The sequence below is a fragment of the Vicugna pacos genome, chromosome 8 (genome assembly GCF_048564905.1).
Source record: "Vicugna pacos chromosome 8, VicPac4, whole genome shotgun sequence".
In the NCBI taxonomy this organism is placed as follows: Eukaryota; Metazoa; Chordata; class Mammalia; order Artiodactyla; family Camelidae; genus Vicugna; species Vicugna pacos.
Window position 1 is genome coordinate 72,157,345 of NC_132994.1, and position 18,922 is coordinate 72,176,266.

General features: G+C 48.5%; 1 protein-coding gene across 2 annotated transcripts in view; it reads left to right on the top strand.

Annotated features, from left to right (window-relative positions):
- SLC22A1 (solute carrier family 22 member 1) overlaps positions 1-18,922 on the top strand; it is a 31,992-nt gene continuing 13,070 nt past the window's right edge. The window contains exons 1-8 of one of the 2 annotated variants that reach the window (XM_072966342.1): positions 1-516; positions 5,906-6,009; positions 10,773-10,927; positions 13,250-13,418; positions 14,678-14,792; positions 15,031-15,137; positions 17,237-17,451; positions 18,621-18,729. In XM_072966342.1, coding sequence (XP_072822443.1) covers positions 106-516; positions 5,906-6,009; positions 10,773-10,927; positions 13,250-13,418; positions 14,678-14,792; positions 15,031-15,137; positions 17,237-17,451; positions 18,621-18,729 — 1,385 coding nt within the window. In that variant the 5' untranslated portion in view covers positions 1-105. The remainder of the gene's footprint in view (positions 517-5,905; positions 6,010-10,772; positions 10,928-13,249; positions 13,419-14,677; positions 14,793-15,030; positions 15,138-17,236; positions 17,452-18,620; positions 18,730-18,922) is intronic. The other variant, XM_072966343.1, reaches the window with a different exon arrangement.

Sequence of the window (18,922 nt, forward strand, 5' to 3'; positions counted from 1 at the left end):
TTTTATTTCAAACCAGCCCATTGCAGAGAACCCCACACAAGACACTGACCCTGGACCCTGCAGCCGAAGCGGTCTGGTCCAAGTGATGAGGGTGGTTGGTCAGTCATGCCCACCGTGGATGATGTTCTGGAGCAGGTTGGGGAGTTTGGCTGGTTCCAGAAGCAAATCTTCCTGATCCTATGCCTGATCTCAGTTGCTTTTGCCCCCATCTACGTGGGCATCGTCTTCCTGGGCTTCATCCCGGACCACCGCTGCCGGAGCCCCGGCGTGGCCGAGCTGAGCCGGCGATGCGGCTGGAGCCTGGAGGAGGAGCTGAACTACACGGTGCCGGGCCCGGGGCCGGCGGGCCAGGCCTTCCCCCAGCAGTGCCTCCGCTACGAGGTGGACTGGAACCAGAGCGCCCTCGGCTGCGTGGACCCGCTGGCCGGCCTGGCCGCCAACCGGAGCCACCTGCCGCTGGGCCCCTGTCAGCACGGCTGGGTGTACGACACGCCTGGCTCCTCCATCGTGACCGAGGTAACAGCACACCTTGCCTCTGGGGGATGTGGGAGTGTCAGGGGCAGGGAGGAAATGTACAACAAATCCCACAAGGTTCAGGTTCACATCGGGAAAGAGGAAGCAGGGTTTTGGTCACTGAACCTCAGCATGTGTCAGGCTCCGTCCTGGGCACTTGGGAGTCTTCCCTTGTTTAATCCTCCACAGACTCTGGGCATTAGAGAAGGAGACTGAGGGTCAGAGAGACCATCACAAGCTATTCTGAGCTGCATTGTTTGAACACAGGGCTATGGGGAGACGGGTTCCTCTTCTTTCTGTCCTGCTGATTTCTCCAAGAGCCTGCAGAACTCACCTGGGGTCCAGTGTCTCAATGATTAGAATTGTGAGTCTCTTCCATCTATTCAAGAGTCATGCAGGGGGAAGGGATAAATTAGGAGTTTGGGATTAACAGATACACACCACTATATATAAAATAGATAAACAACAAGGACCTACTGTATAGCACAGGGAACTGTATTCAATATCTTGTAATAACCTGTAATGAAAAAGAATATGTACATACATATGTATCACTGAATCACTGTGCTGTACACCAGAAACAGATACCACACTGTACATCAACTATAATTCAATTAAAAGAAAAGCGTTGTGGACATGTGACAGCTAAACCCTGGCCACTGAGGTGGTGTGGAGGCTGCCTTGGCTTTGGAGTCAGACTGAATCCTAGCCATGCCCCGGATTGGCTGAGCGTTACTGGGTAGGTTACTTGGCCTCTCTGAGCCTTGTTTTTTCCACCAGTAAACCAGCGATGATGATAACCTGCTTCATAGGGGTCAGGACCTATGACCCTATGAGGACCACGGAGGTGCTGGCCAGACAAGCCGAGTTACACTGGGTGTCCCCTCGATAGCCTACTGCGAGTGTGAAGGTGAAAAAGGGCCTCCCTGGGATAGTTTAATGGGTTATTTGAGCATTTGCTTTGAGAATATCTTAGTAAAAAGCCACCAGATGTTTTTTCTTCGTGGGCCCTTTTGAAAGTATTGCACTGTGGGCGCTTGGAAATTGGCCTCAGGATCAGCTGGCGAAGCCACAGGCCCGAATGATACAGAGTTCCGTTGGCAAGTCTTGGTTTGGGTGAGGCACTGCTCATCTGAAACAAGGTTGCTTAGCGTTCTCAGCGTCCACACGTCTGGACTGCCTCTGGAGGAAGGCGCCATGTCCTCCTCACCAGCTCACTGTCTGGGGCTCAGGGCGGCTGGGCAGCAAGTTTCCCCCGCAGGTACAAGTGTGACTTTTTTACCTGTCTTGCATGAACATCTGGTCCCCAAGGCATCCTTCCATGCCAGATGTCCCATTAGCAGACTCGCCTCCCAGGGACGCTGAATTGGCCACTGGTCTTGCTGGGAAACTAGAAGCAGACCAGGACGGGGAGGTACTGTTCTCTGTGGCTGAGGCACACTCTGCTTGGAAAGGCTCAGAGGCAAGGATTCGCCCAATCTCCTCTCTGTCTGTTCATTCAGTAAATGCTCTGAGCTCTTCCTCTGTTCTGGCGCTGGGGTGGTGCCAGGAGGGAGACAGAGAAGAACCTATGAGGGTCCCTCAGGGAGTCTGCAGTCTCCAGAGAGTGAGGGAGGGACGTGGGGATGAGACCGGCATCCAAGACCACATCACATGCGGGAGATGTAGAGGGGCCAGGGGACTCTGAGGATCCTAGCTGCTGAGCTGATCATGGTGTCTTCCAGAATGAGGTGGCGTTTAAATGGAGCCTTGGGGGGTATTTCGAGCAGCCAGGAGAGGGAACAGGGTGGGTGGGGGACCACGAGCCAAACAAAGCTCAGGGGAGAGGAAGCAGGTGCTACACTCAGGGAACAAGTTGTTGGCAAAGGAGTCAAGGGGGAGAACAGCAGTGACAGCTTACCTTCAAGCCAGGCCATGGAGTCCTTATGCCGCAAAGGCGCCAAATAAAATACGGGGTGCCCAGTTAAATGTGAATTTCAGGTAAACAATGGACAATTTTTTTAAGGATAATTATGTCCCAGATGTCGCATGGTCCTTGATATTGATTACTGAGGCCGGGAATAATATTGCAGGGGACATACTTAAACTAAAAAACAACAAAACAAATGTGTTGTTTATCCAAAATTCAAATTCGACAGGGGACCCTGTATTTTTCTTTTCTTTCTACATCTGACAACCCTACCTTCGAGGCGGGGCTGGGAGCTAGGTGTTATTTAGGCAGAGGAGGGAGACGAGCCTCGCTGGACCTTGGGAAGGCGCTGGTGGGGGTGGGGGTGGAGGTTGGGGGAAGATTGAGGAGGAGGCCGAGACACAAGCCTCGGTGAGAAATGGCAGACAACACAGTTGTCAGAGGAAGGGAAAGAAGAACCCAGTTAAGAAACGCTGGGGGAGAGGGTGGGGTGTGTGAATGGAGCTACTGAAAACTGAGGCTGGAACACAGGAAGCAGCTGTTTGAGCTGGTGGGGGAGCCTGGCCAGGTGGTGGCCTGGGCGGGGGCAGGAAAGGAGGGGACACAGCCAAGAAGACCTACAGAGCTTTAGAACCAACTGGCTGACTGTGGTTCTAAGAGCTGGGCTTCCAGGTGACCGATGATCCAAGCGGTGGTGAGGTTTGAGAGAATCCTGGAGCCGTTCTTTGCAGAGAGAGTGCAGAGGAGGGGCTGTACAGAGTTCTTTCGGGGACACGCTGAGCGTGGAGGGCGGTGGGACGCCTCTGGACATATTGAAAGGTGACCAGACCTGCAGGGCCTCTAGGTTGGGGGTGCAGGGGAGCCCAGCTCCTGGAAGGAAGGGGCTCCACTCAACCTTTCCCTTCTGATGCTCCAAAACTACCTTGGCCTCCACTCTTCCTCCTCAGCTGAGGCTTATTCTGGGGGTAGTTCATCTTTGTTACTTATTTCTGCAGAAATAATCTTTAACTTGGCCTTGCCTTGGACATTGGAACTTGCTTAAGGGAAGGCGATGAGCCAACCTGTTTGAATACCCGGCTCCCTGCCCTCCTCGTCCTGTAGGATGGGGTCAGGGTCCTTCTGGGGAAGGAATGTGCACAGTCCTGACTTGTGACTCCCCTCAGGGGCCCTGGCTCTCAATTGAGCCCCACCTCAGGCCAGGGGGCCCGAGAAAGGCCCCAGACAGAGGTGAGGGGTGCTTATTTCTCCAAACACGTCTCATCCTGGGGCTCACTTGGATTCTGACCTGTGACCTGCTGGGACAGGATCCCTGGGAACCTGCATTCTAACAGGACTCTGGGTGACTTCGGGCGAGTGGGGCACGCACTGTCTCTATGCAGCTCTCCAGGCTGTGTCCCGCAGCGGGGCCTGGCCCGGGTGACGCCCGAGCAGGAGCAGTGGGCCTGCGGACCCAAGCCCGCGCTCCCTCTAGGCGGCCCCCGGCTTTCCCGAGGGGCCTAGCCTGTCTTCCTGGTGGCACAAAATCACCCAGGGACACTGGCTGGGGGTGAGTTTGGGAGTGCAGGGGGCAGGCAGGTTTCCCAGCCTTGGGGGTGCCTCCAGACAGACACCCTCTGTGAGGCCTGTGGCAGAGTTCTCAGGGGAGGCGGTGTCAGCGGGTGAAGCCGAATGCCCCTTCTTCCAGCTCTGAGAGTGCCCCGGCTTCTGCCCCATTCCCCGGGGCAGGAGGGCACCCAGGACATTTCAGGAAGAGTGGCAGAGACATCTTTCAGGGATGCTGATTGCAAAGAGGAGAACAGACAGTAAAAACCCTGAGCCCCCCACTGTGGCTTTGGTGAAATAGAGTCCCCACAGAGGGTCGTGCTGGGCGATGTGCACAGAGGCTACAAAGGGAGGGCTGGAGATACAGACCTGGGACAGCTGGGTGGCAACACCCAGGAGTGACCTCCCACGCGTTCTACTGGTGGGGTCCAGGGCAGCAGGGAAACCCGAAGAACGGCAGGAGAGGCTCCAAGGGGAAGGGGTGATTTCTGCTGAATTTTAAGGGGGATAAACACCTGGACTGACAGAGGACAGGCGTGGTGCTGAGTGGTGTCTTGTCCTGCCTCCCAGAGCTGAACCACTCACGAGAGCAGACGGTCAGTCTGGGCAGAAGACAGACAGTCGAGCCAGCTCGTGGTCAGTTCTGAAAGTCAAGTGGTAGTGTGGAGTTTTACTTACATTTTATTTTAAAAATCACTCATATCAAGGAAGTAAGCAGCTGGCCAGATGGAACCCTAGGCTGGCTGAGTGCAGAGCACAGGGGTCTTCATGATGGACCCCCAGGCTGGGACCAAGGCATAGCTCACATGGCGACTTTAGATGTTTGAGGGTGGTGTGCAGTAAAACCTCCATTTTAAAAGTAAATGGTGGGGGGAGGGTATAGCCTAATGGTAGAGTGTGTGCCTAGCCTGCACAAGGTCCTGGGTTCACTCCCCAGCACCTCCACTAAAAAAATAAATAAATAAAACCCCTCCCCACTCCCCGCAAATGGTGTAGTATTTACCAAAACAATTTGCACGTGCTTTCTTCCCTTTGGTGCTCACAGTAGCTCTGTGGCTGTGACAGGACACACAACACAGATTTCAGGCAGGATAGCACCCAGCTAAGAGCTGTGCCCTGGCTGCTGCCCCCCAGCCCCTCATGTCTCCCTGGAGGGCCATCCTTCTCCTGGCCCCTGGAAGCGCTCAGGAGGACGTGGCGCTGCTCACGCACTCGGGCTTCCCAGGGTGCCTGGACGTGTTGGTGTCACCATGTGTGTGTCACACATGGAGGGACGTCCCCTGAATCCCCCACATGACAACGCCCTTCCTTAGGCAGACTTGCTCCTGCTCTCACCTCTGTCTTTCCCCTTTGGTCCTTCCCTGGCTCCTGTCACATCAGACCCTCCGAGTCCCCTGCCACCCCTCAGTCCCACCCCAACCCTGCAGTGCTCGGGCTGCTCCCAGGAAGCCCCTCCTTCTGGCCTCTCTGCTCAGCAGTTTCCGGGTCACAATTATTTTACATAATCGCTGGTAAAATTTACTTACTCATACATAATTAATATATGTTAATTAAGGGCTTTTGACCAATTCTGGAACACATGTTATATTTATTTAGTTACATTCCTGGTTTTGGAGATTTCTTTTAGAAACCTTACCTCTTGGCTATGTAGTCCTTTGACAGCTGACTGTCAATGACACTTGACAACATCCTCTTTAATTGGTGTATATTGAGGGTACAACAAAGGTAAACATATTAGGCATATCATGACATTGACTGGGATTGACCAGGAACCCTGAATTTTTCTCACGAAAATGTGGTAGAGAAAATGATGTGAAGCCTCTGGGAACACCACATTCTGTGTTGTGCATTTACCTTTGTGTGGAGGGAGCATGGAAGGTGCAGCAGGACTTACAAACGGTCTTGTGTTTTTGGCCCCTCCGACCGCTGTGTGACCCGCAGTTTAACCTGGTGTGTGAAGACTCTTGGAAGGTGGACCTCTTTCAGTCCTGCGTGAATGTGGGCTTCTTACTGGGCTCTCTGGGCGTCGGCTACATTGCAGACAGGTATGTAATCGCCAGTCCAGCTGGACAGAGCATCAACGCCATGGGGAGGACCGATTTTAGGGGACAGTGGTGGAAGAGGGTGGGCGGTGGAATCTATTGCAGAAATTGAGGGAGATAAGACACGGTAGCTAGTGGTTTGGACTATGTGGGGCAGCAGGACAGGGGAGAAGGTGGGGATTTAGGATGGATTTCAGAGGTGGAAACTTCATGTAGATTGTACTGTTGTGGTATGTGACTGAGAGAAAGAGGGTAAGAAACCAAGGCTGATGCTTCTAGCAGATGGGTGGGGATGGGCAGGCCAGTTTTTGAGATGAGACATAGTGGGCTAAGAACAGTCTCTGTTGCAGTGCTTCTTAGGGAAGTGGGTGGGAATGTTAAGATGGGAGATGTGGACTTTTGTGTGTGAACAACTCCCCCTCCTCCACTCAGTATTTTGTTAAAGTATGTTAATTTCCTCTTTACATGTAGGAAGAAGTTAGTGAGTTGTTCAGTCATGTTAGATTAGAATATTTTTAGTGTGTATTTAATTATTTTCAGGGGTATATAATTGTCATTTATGAGTAAGAAAGTATATGTATATATGCTTTTGAAGTGTAACTGACCTACAGAGCTATGTTAGTTACAGGTTCACAATTTAGGGGTTCAGTATTTCTATACATTTCAAACTGATCACCATAATCAGTCTGGTTATCATCTGTCACCAAACAGATATCCCATTACTATTGACTACATTCCCCATGCAGTACATTTCATCCTTGTGATTCATTTATTTTGTAAATGGAAGTTTGTACCTCTAAGTCTACCTCATCCGTGTCTCTCATCCCCCAACCCGCACCCCTTTGGCAACCATCTGTTTATTCTCTGTATCTATGACTCTGTTTCTGTTTTGTTATGTTCATTAACTTGTTTTGTATTTTAGATTCCACATATAAGTGAAATCACATGTTATTTGTCTTTTTCTGTCTGACTATCACTTAGCATAAGATCCTTTAGCTCTACCTCTGTTGTCACAAATTCATTCTTTTTTATGGCTGAGTAGTATTTGATGGTATCTATATGTGTGTGTGTGTGTGTGTATACACATTTTTTATATGTGTATATCTATATCTATATCTATCTCCATTGTGTGTGTGTGTGTATACATATTTTTTAATTCATTCATTTATCAATGGACACTTGGGTTTTTTACATATATTGGTTATTGTAAATTATGCTACATTGAACATAGGGGACACATATATCTTTTTGAATTAGTTTTTGTTTTCTTTGGAAAAATACTCAGATGTGGAATTTCTGGATTATATGGTAATTCCATTTTTAATTTTTTGAAGAAACTCCATACTGTTTTCCATAGTGCCTGCATCAATTTACATTCCCACCAACAGTGTACTAGGGTTCCCTTTTCTCCACATCCTCACTAACAGTTGTTATTTATTGTCTTTCTGATAGTAGCCATTCTGACAGGTGTGAAGTGATAGCTCATTGTAGTTTTGATTTGCATTTCCCTAATGATTAGTGATGTTGGACATCTTTTCATGTGTTTGTTGGCTATCTGTATGTCTTCTTCAGAACAATGTCTGTTTAAGTCCTCTGCCCATTTTTAAATCTTTTTTTTTTGATGTTGAGTTGTATGCACTCTTTGTATATTTTGGATATTAACCTCTTATCAGAAATACTATTTGCAAATATCTTCTCCCATTCTATAGACAGTCTTTTCATTTTGTTGACAGTTTTCTTTGCTGTGCAAAAGCTGGTTAGCTTGGTGTAGTCCCATTTCTTTGTTTTGGCTTCTGTTTCCCTTGCCCAAGGAGACATATCCAAAAAACATTAATAAGACTGAGTGCAAATAGCATACTGCCTATGTTTTCTTCTAGGAGTTTTGTGGTTTCAGATCTTGCATTTGAGTCTTTAATTCATTTTGAGTTTATTTTTGTAGATGGTGTGAGATAGTAGTCTAGTCCGATTCTGTTACTTGTGGCTGTCCAGTTTTCCTGACATCGTTTATTGAGGAGGCTCTTTCCCCCCATTATATATTCTTGCCTCCTTTGTTGTAGATTACTTGACATATAAGTGTGCACTTATTTCTGGACTCTCTATTCAGTTCCATTGATCTATGTGTCTGCTTTTGGGCCAGTTCATACTGTTTTGATTATTGTAGCTTTGCAGTATAGTTTGAAATCAGGGCTCATGATACCTCCAGCTTTATTCTTCTTTCTCAAGATTGTTTTGTCTATTTGAGGTCATTTGTGCTTTGATACAAATTTTAGAATTATTTGTTCTACTTATGTGAAAAACACCACTGATATTTTGATAGGGATTATTTTGAATCTATAGAGTGCCTTAAGTAGTATGGTCATTTTAACAATATTAATTCTTCCAATCCATGAGCTCAGTATATCTTTCCATTTTTTTTTTTCTGTTGTCATCAGTTTCTTTCATCAATGTCTTATAGTTTTCTGAGTATAGATCTTTTACCTCCTTGATTAGATTTATTCCTGGGTATTTCACTCTTTTTTATGTAATTGTAAATGGAATTGTTTTCTTAATTTTCTTTCTGATAATTGTTATTGTATAAAAATGCAACAGATTTCTGTATATTAATTTTGTATCTTGCAACTTTGATGCATTTGTTTATTAGTTCTAATACTTTTTTTTTTTGGTGCTATCCTTAGAATTTTCTACATGTAGTACCATGTCTTCTGCACACAGTGACTATTTTACGTCTTCTTTTCCGATTTGGTTTCCTTTCCCACACGCCCCCCCCCCCCCTTTTTTTTGTCTGATTGCCATGGCTAGGACTTCCAGTACCATGTTGAATAAAAGTGGTGAGAGTGGGCATCCCTGTCTTGTTCCTGATCTTAGAGGAAATGCATTCAGCTTTTCACCATTGAGTATAAATTTGACTGTGGACTTGTCAAATATGGCCTTTATTATGTTGAGGTGTATTCCCTCTATGCCTACTTTCTGGCCTGAAAGTGTCTTTTTTTTGTGGTGTCTTTGTCTAGTTTCAGTATCAGGGTGATGCTGGCCTCTTAGAATGAAGCATTCCTTCCTCTTCAGTTTTTTTGGAATAGTCTAAGAAGGATAGGTGTTAACTCTTTTTTAAATGTTTGGTAGAATTCACCTGTGAAGCTGTCTGGTCCTGGCCTTTTGTTTGTTGGGAGGGTTTTTTGTTGTTGTTGTTGTTGTTGTTTTAAATACTGATTTCGTTTCATTACTGGTAATTAGTCAGTTCATATTTTCTATTTCTTCCTGATTAAGTCTGAGGAGATTGTATATTTATAGGAATTTTTCCTTTCCTTCTAGGTTGCTCATTTTACTGGTGTATAATTGTTTGTAGTAGTCTCCTGTGATCCTTTGTAGTTCTGTGGTGTCAAATGTAACTTCTTTTTCATTTCTGATTTTATTCAGTTGGGCCCTCTATCTTTTTTTCTTGATGAATCTGGCTAAAGATTTATCAATTTTGTTTATCTTTTCAAAGAACTAGCTCTTAGTTTCATTGATCTTTTTCTATTGCATTTTTTTCTTTATTTCACTTATTTCTGCTTTGATCTTTATGATGTCTTTTCTTCTACTAACTTAGGGGTTTTTGCTTTTGTTGTTGTTTTTCTTTTTCTAATTCCTTCACATGTAAAGTTAGGTTGTTTATTTGAGATTTTTTTTTGTTTCTTGAGGTATAGCCTGTGTCACTATAAACTTCCCTCTTAGAACTGCTCTTGCTGTGTCTCATAGATTTTGGATCATTGCGTGGACAACTCTTTAAAACAAGTTGTCTGTAAAAGACAGATGCAAATGATGACATAGAGAGATGAAAGGTCCAGGATGAGAACAGTATTGCGGAGGGAGTGAAGGATCAACGGGGACAGTCAAGGGCTGGGCCTGAGTGCAGTGGGTGGGGCTGCCTTTGGGAGGAGACGCAGGAGAAACGATGGAGGAAATGGACACTGGACTGTTACGTTTGAACATCCTTGGCTGAGAAGATGTGGGCTTCTGACAAGAAGTTCTTATATTCGGAGGTTTGAGGCAAGAAGACATGATGTAGATAAACGAGGGAGGCAGACTGGCAGCCAGGAAGGAGGATGACCGAGAAGAGCAGCGGGCTTGCTTGGCTTGGGGAGGGATCCGGGGTGTGGGATGAGCTCACTGTAACCACACATGAGGTTGGTCCCTCTCCTCCTTGCTTTACTGCCAGAGAATGTGGGGTAAGATTTAAAAGATCAAATCAATTAAGCACAATTCTGGGATAAAGTTTTAGCAAATAATTTGCCCATTTTACTCATGGAAAAAGGAAAGAAAAAAAAATTCTCAAAAATTAAACTATTAGGACTGAAGATTTTCCCAGAAAAACTTTTATGACCATTGATAAGACTAAGTATGTGGGGGGAAAAGCCTGGTTTCTGGTGCACCCTGTTAAATCTGTTAGTGATAATACACTCTGTTATATACAAAGATAATGAGAGGAGATGAGTGTGAGGATGGGGAAAGTCAGATGGAGGCCACTCATCCTTGGCTGTGTTGCTATGTTTCTGAGAGCGACCAGGACTCCTCTTTGGAGTGACCTAAATAACCGCGCAAGAGCCGCTGGTCACTGTTTGCTGAGGGTGGACCAAGTCAAGCTTTGAGAAGGGGCAGTGATGTCCAATGGACTCCATAGTCCCTCAGGAAAGCAGTATCTTGTCTCCAGATAGAGACCCCTGGTGTCCCATCATGCTTCCAAACACTCAACACCCTCATCTTACCTCCCTGTCTTCTTGCCTCTGAAGGTTTGGCCGTAAAGTATGCCTCTTGGCCACCACCCTCATCAACGCCGTCTTGGGTGTCCTGACGGCTGTCGCTCCAGACTACATCTCCCTGCTGCTCTTCCGCCTGATGCAGGGGCTGGTCAGCAAGGGCAACTGGACGGCTGGCTACACCCTGAGTAAGCGCCTGCTGGCCTGGGGTTCCCACGCACTTGAAGGAGCCGCAGAGGTCAGGTAGTGGGGTAGAATGGAATGAAGCCAAATGTGGAGGTGCGTCTTTTTTGGTGGCGGTGATAGTTGCAGGGTCTAGAGAAAGCGTGGTCACTCTAGCTATGTTTGTTGTCTGTGCGACTGGGGCTGGCATGGTATCAGGATGGCCTCCTTTTCTCTCTCTTGCTCTTTTTTTTTTTTTTTTTGGTCTGAGAGACACTTAAGCACTTAAATAGATCAATCTTTCCATATCAACTGATCTGTTTGGGAGCAAAAAGATCACATGTGATGTGTTAAGAGCAGTGGGGGGTGTGCAGGAAGGGGAGACAGGTAGGAGAGTGTTTTTTTTCCCTAACATTTTAAATATGAAAGAAGCAGCATCTCTCAAAAGAAACCCAACAAACTCAACTGGTTTGAAGGACACTCAAGAGTTAGAAAGCATAAGAGGAAATAAAAGAAGAGAGAAGCAGAATGATTTAGAACATTGAGGTGTAAAGCAATGTAGTTCCACATACTAATTTTTTTTCTTTCAAATTTTCTATGAAGGGTAGGAATAGAAAATGAACATTTTCTTAGAAGAAAGTATCAAAGAGTCATCCGTGCGTCCCTCAGCCTGTGGACGGCACGTCAGACAGCAGTGAGGATAATCCACCTTTTGTCACGTCTTGTCACCTCTGAAAATGTCCTATGGCTTGGCTTTCTGAAAAATAGTTGGGCCAAGAAAAATCATGTTCTTCCCTCAAGAAACCATGAACTGAACGTGCTGGTTAAATTTATTGAGTTCAGCACTGACAGCCCAGCCATCTATATGCTGAACACGCACTACTTGGCACATAGTAAAGAGGATTAATTTAAGGTCAAATCCACACACAATGCTGACCAGCTGTGTGGTCTTGGGAAAGTTCCATAACCTCTCTGAGCCTCAGTAGCCTCCAAGTGGAAAGGGCAATGTCCTGAGGTAGATGAACTGCAGCAGGTGTAGCTTTGAGCAGTGCCCGCCCCAGACTTGCCCCTGCAGCGTGGCTGTGGCCATATGGCAGGCACTGGTGCAGGGCTGGGGGGCCCAAGGTAGATAAGGCGCCCTTCCTCCCTCAAGGAGCTCTAAGGCCAGAGAGAAAGGGAGACAGACATCGCAACTTACTTGTCCGCGATGGAGTGAGAGCGCCCCCTGGCTTCCGCTCCGCCCACCGTGTCCCTGCTTCCCTGAGGGTCACACACTCCCGGGCCCTGGGCCGCAGCTCCTGCTCAGTCTGCGTTATTGGCTCCTCCTCATCTCCCCGACCCCTCAAGGTGGCAGGACCCAGAAGGCTGTCCTCCCCCATCCCCAAGCCTGTTCCACCTGTGCACCAACTGCCCCCGCCCCTCCCCTAGTTATGCTGTCGGCTTTACTTTAAAAATACATCCAGAATCCCACCTGTCTCAGTCCCCTGCTGCCTCCACCCGGGTCCCATTGCCTCACCTCCACCTGGGTCTCCCTGTGGCACCTACAGGCTGCAGGCATGGGATCGTGTCACTCCTGGGCCGCAATGGCTCTGCATTTTCCACAGTAGAAGGGAATGTTCTGGCCTTGCCTCTGATGCCCCACAGGAGGGCACACTGCCCCGCTGCCCAGGCGCTGTTCCCTCTGCCTGGAATTCGCTTCCCCCTTCCTCCCTCACCTCCTGGAGGTCTTGGCTCAAATATCCCCCACGAGCTCCACCCCACCGCACTCTGAAAAACTGCAGCCCCACCCCCGGGACCTCCGGATTCCCCTTCCACCATGTACCTTTTCTCCATGCACAGCGCGCATAGAGCTCTGACCCGGGTGTGATGAACTCACTTGCGTGTCCGCTGTCTCTCCTCCCTCGAGAATGTGAGGTTAGGAGGGAAGGACCCTGCCGAGGATGGAGCTCATGATGGGATGCATCCAACCCCTCACAACAGGGCCAGGTCCTGGCGGTCCCCCAAAGATATTGGTGAAGTTAACTAGCACGTCTGGGATCATGGAAACTATTCCAGGGCAGCCTGGAGCCTGGAGGGAGGCTCTGGGGAGGAGAGCCCCGCAGCGTGAAAAGGAGAACAACAGATTGCACACGGGGGACTCAAAAGGGGGCAGAGAGAGAAGAGTCAGCACAGAACAGCTGGGCGTCTCGGGGAGCTGAGGGGTTGCAGGATATTTGGAGGACGGATGGATGGGAGGACAGGGGGACGTTCGGGGAAGGAGACGAAGAGGCGCACGGAGGTGGATAGGAGCGCGCCAGCGGACTTCTCTCCTCCTCCGAGCCCACGAGCTGGCATCTCTCCTGTTTCAGTCACAGAATTTGTGGGCTTGGGCTACAGAAGAACGGTGGCGATCCTCTACCAGGCGGCATTCAGCGTGGGGCTGGTGCTGCTGTCCGGGCTGGCCTACGCTGTCCCTCACTGGCGCAGGCTGCAGCTGGCCGTCTCTCTGCCGGTCTTCCTCCTCCTGCTCGGCTTCTGGTATGTGACCTCTCCTGGACCCCGTCTTCCCAACAGCCAGGGCAGCCCCACGTGCAGGACCAGAGTTTACCTCCATCTGTGCCATTTGGGGTGTCCTATTCAAGGGTGGCCCTCATTATGCTGGGAGCTGCCCTCAAATGGAGCTGCTTTAAATTTGCATCCCCCAGATAGAGGCCAGCGATGCTGCAAGTCAGACAAAAGTCCAACCAGCCACATAGGAGGCATTGCTCTTTGCTGAGTGAATGAATGAGTGAATGAGGAATGAATGAATGAGTGAATGAGGAATGGATGAATGAAAGGGTCACTGGGGAATGTGCAAGCTGAGCCCTTGTGAAGCAAAAGCAGTTCAGGTAAGTCAATAACCTTTTGAACAGTCAGCCGTTGGCAGGGCCTGAAGGGGTAAGCAGCTGGACAGATGAGCTTTTATTGTGGAAGAAGGAAGGGGGGACAACAGAGAGGGGTGTGGAGAGAAATATCTTGTCCACGCAGCTTCTGTCACCATTTTGCTGAGGACAAATCTTATCTCTGGGTGACACCTAGTCCACCCGATCTCTCAGAACCGTGGCTGGTCTCTGAGGATGCTCATGCTCAGGAAGAGCCCGCTCTCTCCTCGTCAGTGTGAAACAAGGGGGCCCTCCAGTGACAGACACCCCTGGCTGCATCCTGATGGCTGCGTGGGTGAGACTGTGCCTGTGGGTTTTCAGAAGACCTTATTCCAGAGATTTCCAGCCTCTGAGCTGTGATATCCTTGTCCCGTTTGAAATAGACATGATGGTGTCTATCTGATGTTAAAGGAAAGTGAATATAGTTTATTTTGTTTTGGAAATATTTTGAGACTTGTTCAACAGCACTTGTGTTCCATGGGGACATCTGCTTAACCCCCCAGTGTGGGGCACATGGAGCATCTATTATGCATGAGAAATTTCCCAGAGGAGGACATGGTTGCTGGCTCCGAGGAGGTACTGGGACCCCTGCCCCACTGAATGAAGGCTACCTAGGAGGCTGTGGTTCTCTTCTGGTCTGTAAACCTTAGCAGGGGGCCCTAAGAGGATGAATGACCTACAGAGCTCCTAGGCAGGCTGTCTGGGCAGCACACAGTGACCCCAGATCCTCATCCACCAGCTGCTTGAGGAATTTCTTTCCCGATGTGAGGATGGTGGGCTGCTCTGAGCAACAGCTTCACTCCCATCAGGACTTGACACCAGACGAGCTGGGGGTGGTGGGGGAAAATGCCAAGTGGTGGTGATCTGTGTCCACAGGTATGTGCCTGAGTCTCCCCGATGGCTGTTATCGCAAAAGAGAAATGCTCAAGCAGTCAAGATCATGGACCGCATAGCCCAAAAGAATGGGAAACTGCCTTCTGCTGATCTAAAGGTGACAAACTAGCAAGGGGCTTCTCGCGGCACTGAACCTTGTATTGGGTTTGGGAGTTAGAACGTGCCTGTGCGGCTGCCTTGGGATGCAGGAGGGCACTGGTGATATTTGGGGGGATGGGTGCAGCCAGCATCCAGGTGATGGCCCACCGGGGAAGGAGCAGGATGGGGAAAGGGGTCTAATGGTTCTCCCCGCTCGCGCCAGCTTGGATGCGGCTGATGCTCTGACCCCCTCCTAGATGCTCTCTCTCCCAGAGGACGCCACCGAAAAGCTGAGCCCTTCGTTCACAGACCTGTTCCGCACAGCGCGCCTGAGGAAGTACACCTTCATCCTGATGTATCTGTGGTAAGGAAGGGGCCTCCGCCACAACTGTCCCCAGACGGAATCGGTGTGCTCGCCCACACGCCGGGCTACAATTAAAGATAGTGGAACAACTCAGGTGGAAAAACAGAAGTATGGAAAGGAATTTCAAGATGTTTTCGAAGGATCAAAGGGCTCTTAAAAAGTCACCCTTATTTCTCCCTGGAGGGTTGCATCATTGAGGAAAGGCCTCAGTTTAGTAAGAAGAAGTTCATATATATGGGAGGTCAGCAGTAAGACTGACTTCATCATCCAGTGGAGGTCATGAAGGTACCTACTCATACAGATGTTGGGAGAATTAATGAAATAATATGTGTAAAGAACTTAGAACAGTATCTAACAGATGTAGATACAGGAAATGCCCAGCAACCACAAATGGCTAATTTTGACATGTACATGCAATTCCTAGGTTCTACCAAAAGATGGCAGCCCTGTATGCTTGTTAACTGTTTCTGGTTTGGAGTTTTTTGGAGGAGGGGGACAGGAAAATCTAGAGTTCTACATTCCTTTCTCTTACATCAGTCTCTTTCGGGATGAAAGGTAACTGTTCTCATTTAGCCAGCTAACCTAGGGGGCATGGAGGGGCACCCAGGCTCATCTAAACTCACCGAGTTGCAGCCAGTGCCTTCCTTCTTGTATTTTTGGCCCTTTGGTCCAATCAGGAATAATTTGGGATGAGAAACAAAAGCAGCCAATGCTTCTCTGGGAGCAGCCTTATAAAACCAGGGGGTGTATGAATGAGAAGCACCCGCTGTGATCTCAGTTTTGGAGCTGATAAGCAATTGGCATTTCCATAAGAAAGTGATTTCTTATCCACCAAAATGTCATCTCACAGTGTAAATAACAGTCAGTCCTTCATATCTGCCAGTTCTGCATCTGGGGATTCAACCAACTGCAGGTCAAATTTATCTGAAAAAAATTCTGGAAAGTTCTAAAAAGCAAAACTTGAATTTGCTGCACACTGGCAAGTATTTATATATTGTTTGCATTGTATCTACAATGACATTTACATTGTGCTAGGTATTATAAGTAATCTAGAGATGATTTCAATTACAGGGGAGGGTGTGGAGGTTATATGCAAATCCCATGCTATTTTATACGAGGGGCTTGAGCGTCTGCAGATTTTGGTATCTGGTGGGTCCTAAAACTGATCCCCCATGGATAATGAGGAACAACTGTACCAGTAGAATCGTTAAATTTTCCAAAATTACAGAGTTTTCCCAAAAGTGACACACAGGACTCTAAGTCTTCCCCCAAGTGAGAGTGACTTAGCTGGTCCCCATTGATCTGTGTGCCCAAATCTGTAACATTGCTCTTCTGTCCTCGAATGTGGATGAAGGGGTCGTGCAGTGGGATATGGGTTAAAAGAGAGTTAGGGAATAATGCTCCTTAAAGACAGTGTGATGTGTGGAGGGAGTGCCATTGTGCAGTCGGGAAGATTTAGCCAGCTTCTCCACCTTGTTGTGCTCTGGACCCTTGCCCTTGGACAGACCATAATGACAACAATAAAATCTCATCTTCACCGATGGCTCACTCTGTGCCAGGAACTGTGCCAAGCACTTTTTGTCCATTACCTCAGTGGATGCTCGAGACAAACCAGTGTGGTAGGTGCTATTCCTATCTCATTCACAGATGAGAGAATTGAGGCACAGAGAGGTTAGTTAACTCACTTGCAGTCACACAGCTCATACAGCAGTCTGAGTCCTGAAACTGCTTGGTTACCTCTGCCTTCTCCTGCTCTTCCACTTGGTGGCCATTGGAACATCCGATGCGGTAGGGCATGTGCAATGCTCATAGTAGGGCCAGCACCTTGGTACAGAGTAAAGAATAGCAATCGTCATCTGCCGTCCCTCAGAATTGTGGGCATATCCTGTAAGTTATCCTCTCACATACCTTGTGAAAGGACCTTCTCATCCTCTAGGACACCCTTCATGATTTTGATCTTCTTCTCATATTGCTCTAGGACCTTCTAAATCAGGTGACACATGTTACTCTCCAGCTTGCAGGGTCCTTTATCCTCCCAGCCAGATCCTGAGCCCCCTCTTCCGTGGCGCTTGCCTTTGATCTGACTTCTCTCTGCTCAGGTTCACCAGCTCTGTGCTCTACCAGGGCCTCATCCTGCACGTGGGAGCCACCGGTGGGAACCTCTACCTGGATTTCTTCTATTCTGCTCTGGTTGAATTCCCGGCGGCCCTCATCATCCTCTTCACCATCGACCGCTTCGGCCGCATTTACCTGCTGGCCTTGTCCAATATGGTGGCTGGGGCAGCCTGCTTCATCATGGTCTTTGTCCCACATGGTGAGTGGTCCACTTCATCATCTTCCAGGTAATCGGACCTCGGGAATCTTGCCCCTAGAACAGAAACAAAGACCTTAGTCTACAAGTATTTTTTTTTAAATTTTAAATTGAGGTATAACATACATACAATGAGCCCATTATAAGTGTTCAAGCTGATGGATGTTTACATATATGTGGGCCTGCGTATCGCAATAAAGATAAAGAAACTCAGAAGGTTTCCTCACACCCCTTGACCATCGCTGCTCACCACCCCTGCCCAGGTCACCACTACTCTGGCCTCTGCCACCGCAGATTAGTGTTGATGGTTCTTGAACATCATACAACCAGCTCCATTTGTACATACCCTTTGTATTGTCTCATTTCATTCTCTCATTTACGTCTGTGAGGTTCGCCCATGTCGTCACATGAGAGTGGAATCCATCCTTTTTCATTATTGTGCTGCATCGCATTGTGCAAGTACCCGTTTATCCACACCACTCTTAGTGACACTTCTGTGGTCTCCCGTGTCTGTCTATTGGGGCTAAGGCTGCAGTGAACATTCTGACATATCTTTTCATGGCTGCTCATTTCCCTTGCAGGGTTGAGGGGTGGCATATGTTAGATTTTGTAGATAGAGCCAGACAGCTTTCCAAAATGGATGGCCCCATGCACACTCCCACCTCAATGCATGAGTCGTCATGGTGCACACTGACATGTATTCTCTCTAAGTCTCACAGCTGTGAAATTATTCCCATTTTGCTGCTGAGGACACTGAGGCATGAAGAAGTAAACAGTCTGCCAAGTCCCACTGCTGACTGGAGGTGGAGCTGGGATTTGGAAAGCCCATTCTGGGTGGGGAGGGTGGAGGTCAGTGGGTAGATCACGTGCTCAGCATGCACGAGGTCCTGGGTTCAATCCCCAGCACCTCCATTAAAATAGATAAATAAATAAATAAATAAACAAACAAACCCAAAACAAACAAACAAAAAGCCCTTTCTTCCCTTATGCAACGTTATCAGGCCCCCAACTCTCTCAGGACTCAGTTTACTTATCCAAAAATGAAAGGGGTAGATAAGACTGTCTTTCCAGCCCTTCCAGCTCTCAAGTCCACACTTCCCACGGTGGCTTCTCATAGCAACTCTGTGGGCACAGTCCTTACTGGCTTTGCACACCCTCTGTCTCCTCCCCAGATCTACACTGGCTAAGTACTGTGGTGGCTTGTGTTGGCCGAATGGGAATCACCATCGTGTTCGAGATGGTGTGTCTGGTGAACGCCGAGCTCTTTCCCACGTTCATCAGGTGAGTGCGGGGCGGCAGGGGTCAGGGCGAGGTGGCCACTGGTGGCTACAGGCCAGCCAGGCTCAGGGAGAACCCGCACTTCAGGACCACCCCTCCAGATGCCCCCAAGGGTAGATGGTTTGACATCGAGATGGGGCTTGGGCATCCAAGAGCGAGCCCACATCTAATTCAATGGAGATAGGAAATGGAAGGT